Consider the following 13,620-nt stretch of genomic DNA (forward strand, 5'->3'; position numbering starts at 1 on the left):
AAGGATTAAAAAGTTTTTTATGATTTCCTTATTTGTAATAAAATCCGCAACATAATAGTACTTTATACATTATACTTTATACAAAATATTTATTTTAAGGGAAGGAGAATATAATAATGTAATTTCTTGATAGAAATAAAATGCATTCTAAATTTTTAAAAATTTACTTATGTAATAAAATTCGCAATACAATAGTGCTATTTTATATATTACACAAAATATTTATTTGAAGGGAGGGTGTATAATAATGTAATGTCTTGATAGAAATAAAATGGATTCTAATTTTTTCGAAAATCTATAATATTTCTATAAACGCAAGATTGATTTTATAACAAATACTATTTTAAATTACAACTTTTTGCAAATTGAATTGTTTTTATGTACTTGGCTAGTTAACTATTGATTTCATATTTAGTTTTGATTTTTGATTTTTTAAAAGAAAATTATTTTTTAAGGGAAAATTATTTTAAAAGTTATTTAAAAAAAATATTAAAATTTTTGTCAGTAATTTTTTGCGTACAAGTTAAGATTCTTTTTATATACCCAGCATGTTTTTTTTACCTTTGTAAGGTTTTTTTTAAAAGTATCTCACTACTTTTTGTAATAACTGTTTATTATAAAAATTTATATTTCTTTGCAAATAACTGTTTTTTATAAAAATTTCTGTTTTTTCTTGCAAAATTTAAAAATTATTTTTTAGGAATAAATTTTAGGGACTAAAATTTTTGTTAGTAATTTTTTGTTATTAATTTTTTGCGTACAAATTAGAATTTCTATACTTGGCGTATCTTTTTTACTTTTGTAAGGTTTTTTTTAAGGGATATATATTTACGTTTTTTTTTATAAAATAACGTAATTAGTTATACATATGCAAAGAAAGCCAAAATATATATACTACATAGTATGTATATTGACAAACTGATTAATAAATTGAAGCGATTAAAATTTTGTTGCAATAAGATTTTTAGGAAGGATTATATATATATATATATATTGCGACAACTTTTCCCTCCGCGAACCATTGACCGCTGTGCGCGTCCACCGTCGCGCGGATGTTCGGTTGCGCCGACGAACGGGAGTATGATTCGCCGGACGGGAGATGCGGGAAAAGGATCGTTGACAAAAAAGAGAATCGAAATATAATTACACGCCGGGAGAGAACGGGGTGGAAGGTGTTTCGCGCATGCCGTGTCGAAACCTTAAAACTCGCGAAAATTTTAATTGGGCCAGATACGGTCTTGCACGTATCAATTCGTTAAATACGCGAGATAAGTGTGAAAAAGACGCGAAAGAAAGAAGTAGATTTCGTCGCGGGCGGACTAGCTCATCTAACGGTAAAGGGGCAGGGCGTATGTTAAACGAACGCGATATAGAAGCAAGAGGCGACAAAGACAGAGCGATAATTACACGTAAAAAGAAAGTAAAGTCGTTAAGCGTAACAAGGAAATAAGAGCTTTATTAACCCTTTGACTACTGTTGACGCCTATTGGCATCCGAAACATGTTGGCTTCCCGGTACTGTTGACGCCTATTGGCGTCCGACACATGTTGACTTCCCGGTACTGTTGACGCCTATTGGCGTCCGACACATGTTGACTTCCCGGTACTGTTGACGCCTATTGGCGTCCGATACATGTTGACTTCCCGGTACTGTTGACGCCTATTGGCGTCCGAAACATATTGGCTTCCCAGTACTGTAGGCGCCAATTGGCGTCCAAATCAAATTTCGCTTGTTTCGACCGTTTTAAAATTTTATAATTGGTCTTATGGTAATGTAGACCTCTAATGGTAATGTAGATTACCTATTTTGATTAACTTATTTTGATTCACAGCCACGAAAGGCGCCTATAGGAGCTAGCGAACTTTTATCGATCATAATTGTAATAAATCTCATTTGAAACAGACGTAAGTTAATGTTAATTCAACAATTACATATTCCGTTAGTCATATATTAATTAAATAACAGCTTTTGATTATTAAAAAAAAGGAGCAAAATTTAAAAAGACATTTTCGATTAGTTAAATATTACTATCAAGTTAAGTAAATCTGTTTATTTTCAGTTGTTTTCTTCCTTAACCCTTAGAATGAACAAGAGGGATAATAAAAGAAAAAAAAGTGAAGAAATCGCCAATAAAAGTACATACAAGCATGATTTAACAAATGATTCATGTTCTGATTCTGAGGAAACTAGTGATTTTGAAGTTCCTTTGTACAAACGTATGACTAAAAAATGTCGTGTCATATCCTCTTCATTAGAGTCAATAGTGAGTACAGTAGCTATACCAGAATCAAAGCAATCGAAACGTAAAAATGAATTTTCCTGGACTCAGAGAGTTTTCAAACCTGTAATTCACAAATTTAATAACAAGAACAGTGGAGTTAAAGTAAATATAAACAGGAAATCATCTATTCTCGATATTTTTGAAATTTTCATTTCGGAAGAGTTTATAGGATTCATTGTTGAACGTAGTAATAAATATGATGAAAATGACACAAGAAGCAATGTACATAATTTTGCGGCAACTACAGTTCCCGAAATATATAATTTTTTGGCCGTTACTATGCTAATGTCACGAGTACGTAAAGTATCTTTATCAGAATATTGGAGTAAGGGCAAGCTGATAAGAACAGAATCATTTGGTGAAATAATGTCAAGGGATCGATATATATTTTTATTAAAGAGCCTGAATTTTTGTGATAATAACGTTGAAAATGATGATCCAATCAGGAAAATACGTCCGATCCTTGAAAAATTAAAAACATCCTTCAAAGCAGCATTTTATCCATTTGAGAAGTCATGTATAGATGAAAGTTTACTATTATTCAAAGGAAGATGTTATTTTAAACAATCTATACCGTCAAAAAGAAGCAGGTTTGGGATTAAATCCTTTGTCTTATGTGATTGCCAGACAGGCTTTGTTTAAGATTTGATTGTATATTGGGGGGCCAACATGGTAATATGAAGATGTACCGTCAACATCGATAGGAAAGTCTGGCCAGATAGTAATGACGCTTCTAGAACCGTATCTTGGAAAAGGTCAGACACTCGTGACAGATAATTGGTACAGCAGTCCGAGTTTGTTCTTACTGTTACATAGAAACTTAACTAACGCATATGGAACAGTAGAAAAAGCAGATTGGGAAAAAATAGGTCGGAATTAGATAAAAAGATAAACAAAGGAGAATGCATATTTCGTTCAGTGAAGAATGTATTAGCGTTGAAATGGATGGACAAAAGGGAAGTGTGGATGATTTCCACCTATTATCATCCCAAAATGATTGAGATCGACAAGATAAACTACGTAATAAAAGAAAAAATAGTAAAACCGCAATGCATACTTGATTATAATAAAACAATGGGAACGGTTGACAAAGTTGATCAAGTTTTATACACTCTAAATTCTACCAGAAAAATCTTAAAATGGTATAAGAAATTTTTTTTTCATTTATTCGACTTAGCTGTATATAACGCATTTATATTATATAATTATGTAACTGGAAGAAATTTAACATTTCATAAATTTCATTTAAATTTAATAAAACAAATATTAAGAAAATACTTAGATGAAACTAATGGATATAAATTAAGAGGTAGAGATACTAACAATGAGCCTTTTCGTTTGACGCAAAAGCATTTTCCGTCTCCATATGAAAGCAATACAGCAATTCGGAAAAGTGCAAGGCGTAGATGTGTAGTGTGTGCAAAAAATAAGAGAAAGGATACACATTACGAATGTAAAAAATGTAATGTAGGATTATGTATTCATCCGTGTTTTGAAATATATCATACGTTATTATATTATTAAATTTTATTATTAAACATTGTTATTTAAAAAAATAAAATATTGTTATTTAAAAAAAGCTTAAAATTAATGTTCACTTCAAGTAATATTCGTTTAATGTAATAAATTTCAGTATTTTGAATATTTTAATATACTTCCTCAGAAATGCATGTCTAACGAAAAATTTCGCCGTACCCAGTGGACGTCGCGAGTGAATTCGTACCGTACCGTACGGCCAGTGCGTGCCAAAGTCTGCCGTAGTCAAAGGATTAATTTGGAAGAGTTGTGTTCGGATGGATAGACAAAGATAAGCGGTGAATTATTCAGCGACGATAAATTCGCGGAAGCGAGATTGGATATTAGAGACAGTTTAGCGCCGCGGAAAATAAGACGCCGTTAAATCAAGGTCGGTCGGACCTATGCCCGGGTGCAATTAAGTAGGATATATAGGAGAGTTCTAACTCATCTCCTCCGAGAGGTGTGGGGCGAGGGGAAGCCGTGCTGGGAAATGACGTCACGCGAGGGAATAACGTGGCGCGGGCAGAGGATGGTCGCACGGATTTAAGATATGTTTACAATCAGTGCGTAATAGAAAAGCCGATATAATAAAATTCTTTTGACCAACAAACACAACCGCATTAATAATATTTTTTTCTAATGAAATATTTAAACAAAATAAAATTATGGCGGTGTTTTATTCCTTTTTTATTTTCTTGGAAGATCCGTTTATCGGGTGTCGATTCATCGGTCAAGATGCATGAATTTATAAATAACAATTTATTTATAAATAATATTTATAAATAATAATTTTTTTTAACAAAATATTTAAACATAATAGAACCATTGCGGCGTCCTTTTGATATTTTTCTAAAAATAGAAATAAAACCGTTGCGATGTCCTCTTTTTTTTCCAAATAGAATCTTTTCCTAAGAGCCTGTTTTTTAGGTAAAGTTTTTTCCATCGCTTACACATCTATCTTACATATACGGAAGGGTAAATAAGGGCGAAAAAAATAGATAATCATTTTTTTTCATTTTTCTTTAATACATTTATTTATATTATCATACATCACCTCGTTTCAAGGTTTCACACAAAAGTTCATCCACAGCATAAGCTACTAATTCGCAATGTATGACAGATCTTTTATCATAAAATTCTCGCAAAATTTTGACTGCATCTTCTCTCATGGCACTAGACATATTACATTGCAAACACCAGAACACCAGAACAAATTGATCAAAGATCGCATTTACATCCTCAGTCTTCAAGTACAGCTTTAAATATTCGTGATTAATACAATGTTCGAGTTCAAATAAAAATAATATAGTTAATGGTTTCATGTACAAGAAAGTATCGTCTACTGTAAGTTTTACGACACTTGCATCGTGTATTTTAACATGTTCCATTACTAGATATTCAATTCTTAGCGATGTAGGTGTATTCGACCGCAGGAATGGCTCAATATCGACACCTCTTTCGATGAACGTTTCTCACATTTTATGAGATAGTGATTTCCTTGGATATCACCAAGATGTAATTCCACAAAGGACGCAGGTCTCACGCTGATTCCAATATCCAAGTATTTATATGCCGTGCGCGTTAATGCAAATCTGCGTACCAAAATACGTGGTCTATAATGAGATTTACTACATCTGAAAAAAAGAATACAATTAAATATGGAAAAGTATATATAAATATGGAAAAAACATGTATGACAAAAAATATATATATGAAACATTTGTAATACTTACGAATCAAGCGATTTCTTGTATGGCTTAATTTTGTCTCGGTGAACGTAATAATTCATGCGTCTGTCACTATTGCTGCTTCCTTCAGCGGAGTACATTTTGTTTTGCGGTTATGAGAAGTGGACCGTTGGTACGAGCGGCTGATACAAGATTGAAGATGCTAGAATTATTACGTTTCCCGAGAGAAAATGAAGTTACATGACAACACCCATACATTCCAAAGTACAATTTGGTGGGATTAATGTTCTGAAATTTAGGAGGAGACAGTCAATGTTAAAAAAAATTCTTAGAAACGACTCATGAGGAAAAGAGTGGTGGAAGGAAAATAAGAAAAACATTAATTACAATAATACATTTTATTTTTTTTAAATATCGCAATTTTTTTTGGCGTTGCGATCACCAGTTAAATATTTTGAATACATTTTGTAATGCGCAATTCTTAACATATTTTCCACATCGTATAATATTAGTAACATCTAAATTATTTAAAAATTCAATATCTTCATAATCAGCATCCAACGTCTCGATGATTAGTTTATTTCTCGCATAATTTTCACGCAAATCCACCAGCCATTCTCGTTTCTGGTACCCCTTGACGTACTCGAGAGCCGGCATCTCGTCATCCTCTTCTGTACCAAGCACCGCCGATGTAATCAAATGTTTAGCCATGCTGTACAGCACGTTTCCATCTTCCCATCGTAATCCATGATAATTCGCAATCAGCCAGGAAGCACATGACTTGTCGGATTTTGTGAGGAGATTCCATGGCATAGAATAAAAATATAATGCGCCAGAATGGTCCCCTTTCCGCCACCTTCTTTACGACAAATTTCATCCCGACGAGGAATCCTTGCAAGTCCACGAACGTTGGTACGGACATAACTTTTTTTGATATCAGCACGTCGAGAAGACTGCTATTGATGCATTGCAGGTTTTATATCGTCTCATCCGCCATACTTAGGCGATTTTGCGCACAACGTTGCTCAACGGGTTTTACTAAATCACGCGATCATATATGATAAGACAGTACTCAGTGGTATTCATCGACACGTTCTGCTTACACTCTAATCTCTATCGTATTCTAATCTCACATCCACGCTTGCGCTCTTGACCGATTGTTTTGTCGAGAGCAATCGATAATCACAAACGGATCGCTTTATAGAAACTACGTGACGGTGAGACTCGGTTCAAGATACTCGTATCCGTAATAATTCTTGCAGAAACGCTGGTGTTGTATAGAATCGATCATCTATTTTTATCAAAATCCAGATTCATATCGTCATACAGATAACATTCCGAGTTCAGATAAAGTTTCACGTTTTGCTCAATTTGTAGTCGTCGAATCGATTCATATCCTCGGACATGATATTCTTTCGACTTGTCTGTAGAGCGAAGACAACGTATCGCGGCTTCTCCAATTGAGTCGCGGTCTTAATGGCCTACGAATATTTGGTTGTACGCTGCAATAGCGGAAACTCGTACAGATCCCACGAAAACCCATGCTGAGGTATCGACCGCTTTCCAAGGCGCGCAACATCGACAGCTTGTTGATATCGTTTAATATCACGTGTGGCATTCGCCATTGTATCTTGAATATGTCGATCACAGGCTCCAGTGCCAAATTTCCAATCAGACAATTGTCGTTGCGCGATCGTATTAAAATCAATTCGTGAAAAGCATTAATCACCGCGCATCTATAATCCTCGCAAAATCCAAATAACATGTAGAATGGTACGCAAAAATTGAAATATCCATTCGCATTAGTGTGCGCATCCCAGCCGACGTTTTTCATAATTACGATTCTATCGGATGGTATCGTTAGATAGTTCTTGAGTGTGCTTGTTATTCCCACATTTCTATTATGATCAATTTCCATACCATCGTGTTCGTATCGAATCTTATCGAACGCGATACAATTATTTCCTAGTGCCACATCATACCCTTCGGCTGGTTTGTTTATTGTTAATTTTCCCACGATGTATAGAAAACTCTCATACGATAGCGCATAAAGATCCTGTTGTTGTATAGGTATTTGTATCTCGTCACTGTGCTAAAACTGTCGTGTTGGCGTACTGGTTGTACGTGTGAGTCTCGATCTTGACAATATGATCGTCAAAGACCGGCTCGCCTCTGATGTTAAGGATATCGGTCATGTTTTCTCAGATGTTTCGTACCGCGAAGCACAAAGATTGTAAAAATTTAACGTTCGTAGCGTTGAGCTTCTTTCTCGTCTTTTTAGAGCGACTTAATGATGATAATAATGATGATAATAGTGATGATGATGATGATGATGATGATGATCGGATGATATCATCAATCGGTACCGTAAAGATATTATTATCTCTCGCCTGCTTCGAGTTGTTCAACACAAGCATCTCATGTGTCGCATGTTAATTTTGTCGCCGTCGTATGTGCAATCTGATGGTGATCTCTTCTCCTCGAGCAATCGTCCGTTTTGATCAGCGACGCGTATCGTTAAATTCGTAATGTCCCGCGTGATGATTGGCAAGTAAATGATCTGCGCCGGTGTCTCCGATATCTTATATCCTGGTGGCACACTCGGTGAAAATTCATGTACCGTATGAACGCGTTTATCGTTACTGTATGCACCTGCGGTCACGTTACACTCTATGCGGATAATGTTTATGTTGATGATATTAATCGGTATGTCCGATTGATGCCACTGTCTCGGCTGCAATATGTTTAAGAATCCTAATAACGATCCGATGTTGTTGGGTTTGTTAAAGTTTACTCTAAAAGCGCATTTGATCTCCCTATTCATCGTATTGTAATTAGCACAGAGTACTATCGGGTATTCTATAGTCTCATCCTCGTCACCGTTCGCTCGAATGGTCTTCTTTCCCGATAGAATATTCGACGCGATTATCGAAACGATTGCCGGAGTGAATTACATGTCGCGGGCGTTTCCGTAAAATTACATGTTTCAAAAATTCATATATGGCATGTATCTCGTACAATCCCTCGGGTATCGTAATTTCCGTGTCATTTTCATCAAAATAAAATTTATTATTCGAGGAATTCACATTCGACATCGTATGATAAGTCTTAAAATTTGTTAGACCGAGCTCGTAATCACCGTCGCTCAAATCCACGGCTGTAATGTGTCGCGAGGACGCTACTTTTCCCGGTTAGCGTGAATGTCATAGACATGTCGGCAAAGCTGTTTAACGAATACTGAGTCTTAACGGCGCATTGTCAGGCTTTAAATTTGCATGCATCGACCGTTCGGAGAAACTGCAGGCACAATTGCCCGCAGATGTTCTGATCGTAAGTTTGAAAGGATATGCGATTGTACTCGATCTTTGTTACATTCCGCTCAAAATATCGTACCAATTCATTTGGTGGTCGAAGATTACCAAAACTGTCGAAATATATAACACGATTCCCCCTCTTTGCATACGTTACCCAATAAGTACCAGGGTCCGCTGCATTATCCAGGTTTATGATATCGCTCTCGTTTCGACGTATGCCACTGACCGGTAACGAGTCATGAAAACACCTCTAAAGTACGGTACGCGCATGTGTTTCGCCAGTTGTTCTAATTGTATGTTCGTTGTCATATTCCTGGGCATATTTAACACCTCTTTGACGTTTTATTTTCTTCGTTACTACTCCCTATTCACGTTTGTACGGGCCGAGATACAATCCATTTCCATATTTGTATGGAGCGAGATAAAGTCCGTAACCTTCCATCGCGCGATTGTGACATTGCAGCTCCTCCAGCTGACGCCGCGCGGATTTGCTGTCGTTCACCGCCTTTGCCACACCAGCCGCTTCACCGATCAAGGATCCGAGTGCGCCCAACATCGATAGAATCGGCAATACACCACCTCGTTTCGCTGTTGGAAGTATACGCTTTTTCCTCGTAGTCATCGTCCTCGTCTTTGTTTTCGTCTTCATACCCATACCCATACCGATTTTTGTCTTGGCTTTCATCGCTGCCCAAGTGAAGGCTTCTCGTTGCCGATATCTCATCAGGGTGAAACATGATCGACACTTTGTTTTTCCTCGATGGTTGCGAATGATAGGAGCGAAGATATTCGCGAGCGCGAGAAAATTGCGAGGGAAATTGCGAAGACGAGCAAATCGATTCGCAAGAAACATCGCGCTTTGAAGACCGGTAAGATCAAGAAGGATATCATGTTGGACAGGCATTTTAGACCTCTCATCGGACCACTACAAAAGATCGTCGATAACTCTGGCTTGATCGTGGTGAGCCGGAAGAATGAGCCGGAGAGTAACACTGACGCGAAAATTGAAATGTTACCCTTCAAGCGATACGAGAAGGAAGAAGATGAGGAGAAGGAGCAGGATGCGATACCGAAAAAGAGGAAACGATTTGACGCCAAGTCGGATCGCTTACCAACATCGCATAAATCGAAACGCTCGGATGTTTTACTGAATGAACCGCCGATAACCTCTATACCAACTGCGACAATCGTGCAATCTACGATACCCGAATCACTCGCGAGTGAAGATGTTTTCGAAACCACGGACGACTCACTCGTAACGTCCGTTCGAAATCAATTGCAAACGTCGGAAGGTCAAGAAATGTTGCGAGAGCACTTGGGGTTACTGGGACAAAAATACATAGGTATTCTTATCAGTGGCGATGAAAAAAACGAGATCGATCACGTATACAGGATATATTTCGACAAGAATAAAATGATGCTCGGTAATAAACGATTCGATATTAATAAAGATGGCTCTATAATAATAGACAAAGTGAGGTACATTGGTACACCAGGATTATACTAGTTGATCTTTAAGACAATGCTCGATGATGTCATTCACATGGAGGACGATATGCAGAAATACAAAAGCATATTATTGGCAACGAGCGCGCATAGACGCAATTACGATGCACAAGGCCAATTACGGAGCAACACGGGATACAAATAAGTGTACACAAATAATCGCACCTTTGATGTCGATCGAATCGAAAAAGAAAAAATTTGGAAAAGGAATATTCATGCCTCGCGCGATGACACTAACCGACAACAAGATCGACTATGTGCACTGGGATAATCTCAACGAGCTAGTGGATCGCCTATGATTGGTCGATGCTTCGCGCCGAGCTGGCCATAACGCCCACGACAATGAGATCCTATCGATCATCGAGGAATTTCGCAAAGCCGACATTATTATAAATTAAATAGTGTCTCGACAAAATCAATCGATTGATCAAAGTCGCTTGCATCGGTAATGCATATTAACAAATTTGGGATATCCAGCAGAGCAGGGACGTGATGAATATCTTTTCGTACCGTCAATGGAGCGGATTAATGAGAAATTTCGTGCCCGATAATACTCTGTGTCGCACCGTTACGGGCTTTGACGCGAGGGCACTCAAGATTCGCCATGTAGCGCAACCTGAAGCTGATACCGATGTCGTCAACAAACTATACATAGATTCAGTGCATTAAAATGCGGAATTAAGAAAGAGTTAGACGAGAAGCTTACTGCATGAGAAGGACGTGCGTTACAGGCTGTGGTAAATGAGCTTCAGTGTGCGAATAACGCTAGATTAGAAATGCCAACGAACGACAGCGAAACGAAAACGAACGTTAACGAACGACAACAAAATACCAACGAACAACAATGGACAGCAACAAATGGTCTAGGATCAGCTATGAACGATTGACAAACGGCAATGAACGGCAACAAACGGCTGTCGGACGGTTGTCGAACGGCTCAGGAACGACTCAGGAACAGCTATCAAACTGCTCAGAAACGGCTACGAACGGCTAACGGACCGTTATAAACGGCAAACTGATGACAAAGAACGGCTATTGATGGAAATAAAACGGAAATTAAACGGAAATAAATGACTGTTTGAATGGTTAAAAAAAATTTGAGATACTATTAAACATAATGTAATTTCTTTGCATATATTATTACGCGCCGACCAGTCGCACCGCTAAAAACATGGCATCATTAAAATCCGATAAAAATGTCGTGAAACTACGACTCGTCGAGGAACTGCATGCTCCGGCGAGAAGAAATTTTCCCCGAAGACGCGTCGTAGTGCGGTCACGACAACCTGTGGCAAGCTGACATCGTCGAGATGCGTCCGTACTCGCGTTTCAACAAAGACCACCATTACATACTTACCGTCATTGATGTGCTAATCAAATACGCGTGGGCCGTACCGCTCAAACGTAAAGGTGGAAGTGAAACGGCTAATGCTATCCCTGAGATAATTCGAGATAGTTAGAGATATCCGAAAAACATGCAAACCGATATGGGGAAGGAATTTTACAACACCGACGTGTAAAGCCTCATGAAAAAAAAAACATCAATCATTATTTAATGTATTCGGTGTTGAAGGCATCAGTCGTCGAACGATTCAATCGCACCTTAAAGAACAACATGTGGAAAATGTTTACGCTCAACGGAACTTACAAATGGGTGGATGAGTTGCCGCGACTCGTGTCGGATTACAACGCGCGCAAGCATCAAACGATCAGTATGCGACCCGTCGACGTTACTCCCGCGATCGAAAGACTCTTGGCTACGGTGTACAGCGCGATAAAGATAGCGGGTCCGACAAAGTTCAAAGTAAATGATTCGGTACACATTAACAAATACAAGACGATTTTCGAGAAAGGTTATACACCGAATTGGACCACCGAAGTGTTTAAGATTATTAAAGTGCAGCATCCTAATCCCGTAACTTATCTATTCGAGGATTATCGTAAGAAATCTGTCGCTAGAGCATTCTACGAGCATGAGTTGCATCGCGTAAATTATCCGGACGTGTATCTCGTAAAAAAAGTACTGTGTAAGAGAGGTGACGAGGTTTACGTGAAATGGTTGGGATTCGATGGATCGCACAATTCTTGGATACACAAGAACAATATAATGTAATTCACATACAAACTGCATTTTATTTTTAACATATAAAAAGAATGAAATATGATACATATAAAGAATATGATACATATAAAAATATATGTAAGATGTATACAGCATATAAAATATAAAAAAAATAAAGATAAATGTATATTTCTTTTATTTTCCTGCTTTGATAGTCAATAGTATAATACATTGCTACACACACACACGCGCGCGCGCACACACAACGCACGCACGCATGCATTAAATTACATTATGGTACATTATATTACATTACATTATAAGGATATATGGTAATGTCCTGATCATATATAGTAACGTATCGATCGTTTTGAGTACGATATACCGCTTGTCATTGTAGGGACTCAGAACAATTTTTGTCTCACGGATGGTATATACTTCATGCAATTTTGACCTTATACATGATTGCTGTCGAGTCATTTCAATCTCTTCGTGAAGGCACTGCGTGTAATTGTCAAAAGTTATAATACGCGCAACGACGTTACTCTTGACGCCTTTAACCTTTTTCGTATCTTTTATACCATCTACTCGTAACGCGTACATTTTTGCTCTAAGTCCAACGAATTCGGTCATGATGGCACCGTTATTTTCATCTTTCATCAAGCCGGGAACTTTCTTGTTCTTGAGCGGTATACCATACTCGTTCTTAACTGGATAATCGCTCGTGTCAAATCTATCGATATCGAGTTTTATGTTTTCATATATACATCGTCGCATTTAATGTAATAAATTAAACTATCTGTATCGATGTACATTATTTTACAATTGTCGCGATAATGGTAACATGTATTCATAGTGAAATTCATATAAACACACTTTCGATATATCAAGTATGCACATACCGAAGTAGATCGATTTATTGAATTTTACCTCAAGTTTGCGTGGTTCAACGGCGACTAAATTTTCTAAAAACACACTTTTACTATGAAAATTTGGTTTTGCGATCATTGCCTCCGCGCCGTATCGTCCGTCCCACTTCGTTAATAATTTTACATTAATATGATTGCGCACGTTTTCTATAGTTTTATCGAATACCGCGTTATTCATTAATTTGTAAAAATTTTTTTCAAAATTGTCTGTCGCGCTCATTCTAAATCGGGTATTGAGTTCAATGTAATCGCGAAGCCATGCGGATTGAGCAAATTGCAATACGCGATGTATTTTTGTGACGCGAAGATCATGACGCGTACA

General features: G+C 37.3%; 2 protein-coding genes across 2 annotated transcripts; one reads left to right on the forward strand and one right to left on the reverse strand.

The window, feature by feature from the left end:
• Window positions 1-6,877: 6,877 nt before the first annotated feature.
• On the reverse strand, window positions 6,878-7,682 carry LOC126851896 (uncharacterized). Its single transcript, XM_050596230.1, has 2 exons — window positions 7,587-7,682; window positions 6,878-7,543 (listed from the first exon to the last, which is right to left on the reverse strand). Exons 1-2 carry the CDS (start codon window positions 7,680-7,682, stop codon window positions 6,878-6,880), a joined length of 762 nt encoding a protein of 253 aa, XP_050452187.1.
• Window positions 7,683-11,922: 4,240 nt separating this feature from the next.
• On the forward strand, window positions 11,923-12,420 carry LOC126851897 (uncharacterized). Its single transcript, XM_050596231.1, has one exon. The coding sequence runs from the start codon at window positions 11,923-11,925 to the stop codon at window positions 12,418-12,420; it is 498 nt and encodes a 165-aa protein (XP_050452188.1).
• The last annotated feature ends 1,200 nt before the right edge of the window (window positions 12,421-13,620 follow it).

Source organism: Cataglyphis hispanica, chromosome 9 (assembly GCF_021464435.1).
Source record: "Cataglyphis hispanica isolate Lineage 1 chromosome 9, ULB_Chis1_1.0, whole genome shotgun sequence".
NCBI lineage: Eukaryota > Metazoa > Arthropoda > Insecta > Hymenoptera > Formicidae > Cataglyphis > Cataglyphis hispanica.

Excerpts from the sequence above, each read along its gene's own strand:
- LOC126851896 (XM_050596230.1), bottom strand. The coding sequence starts at position 7,682 with ATGACCGATATCCTTAACATCAGAGGCGAGCCGGTCTTTGACGATCAT. Across the intron at positions 7,544-7,586 it reads ACCAGTACGCCAACACGACA|GATCTTTATGCGCTATCGTA; the intron begins GTTTTAGCACAG and ends ATACAACAACAG.
- LOC126851897 (XM_050596231.1), top strand. The coding sequence starts at position 11,923 with ATGTGGAAAATGTTTACGCTCAACGGAACTTACAAATGGGTGGATGAG.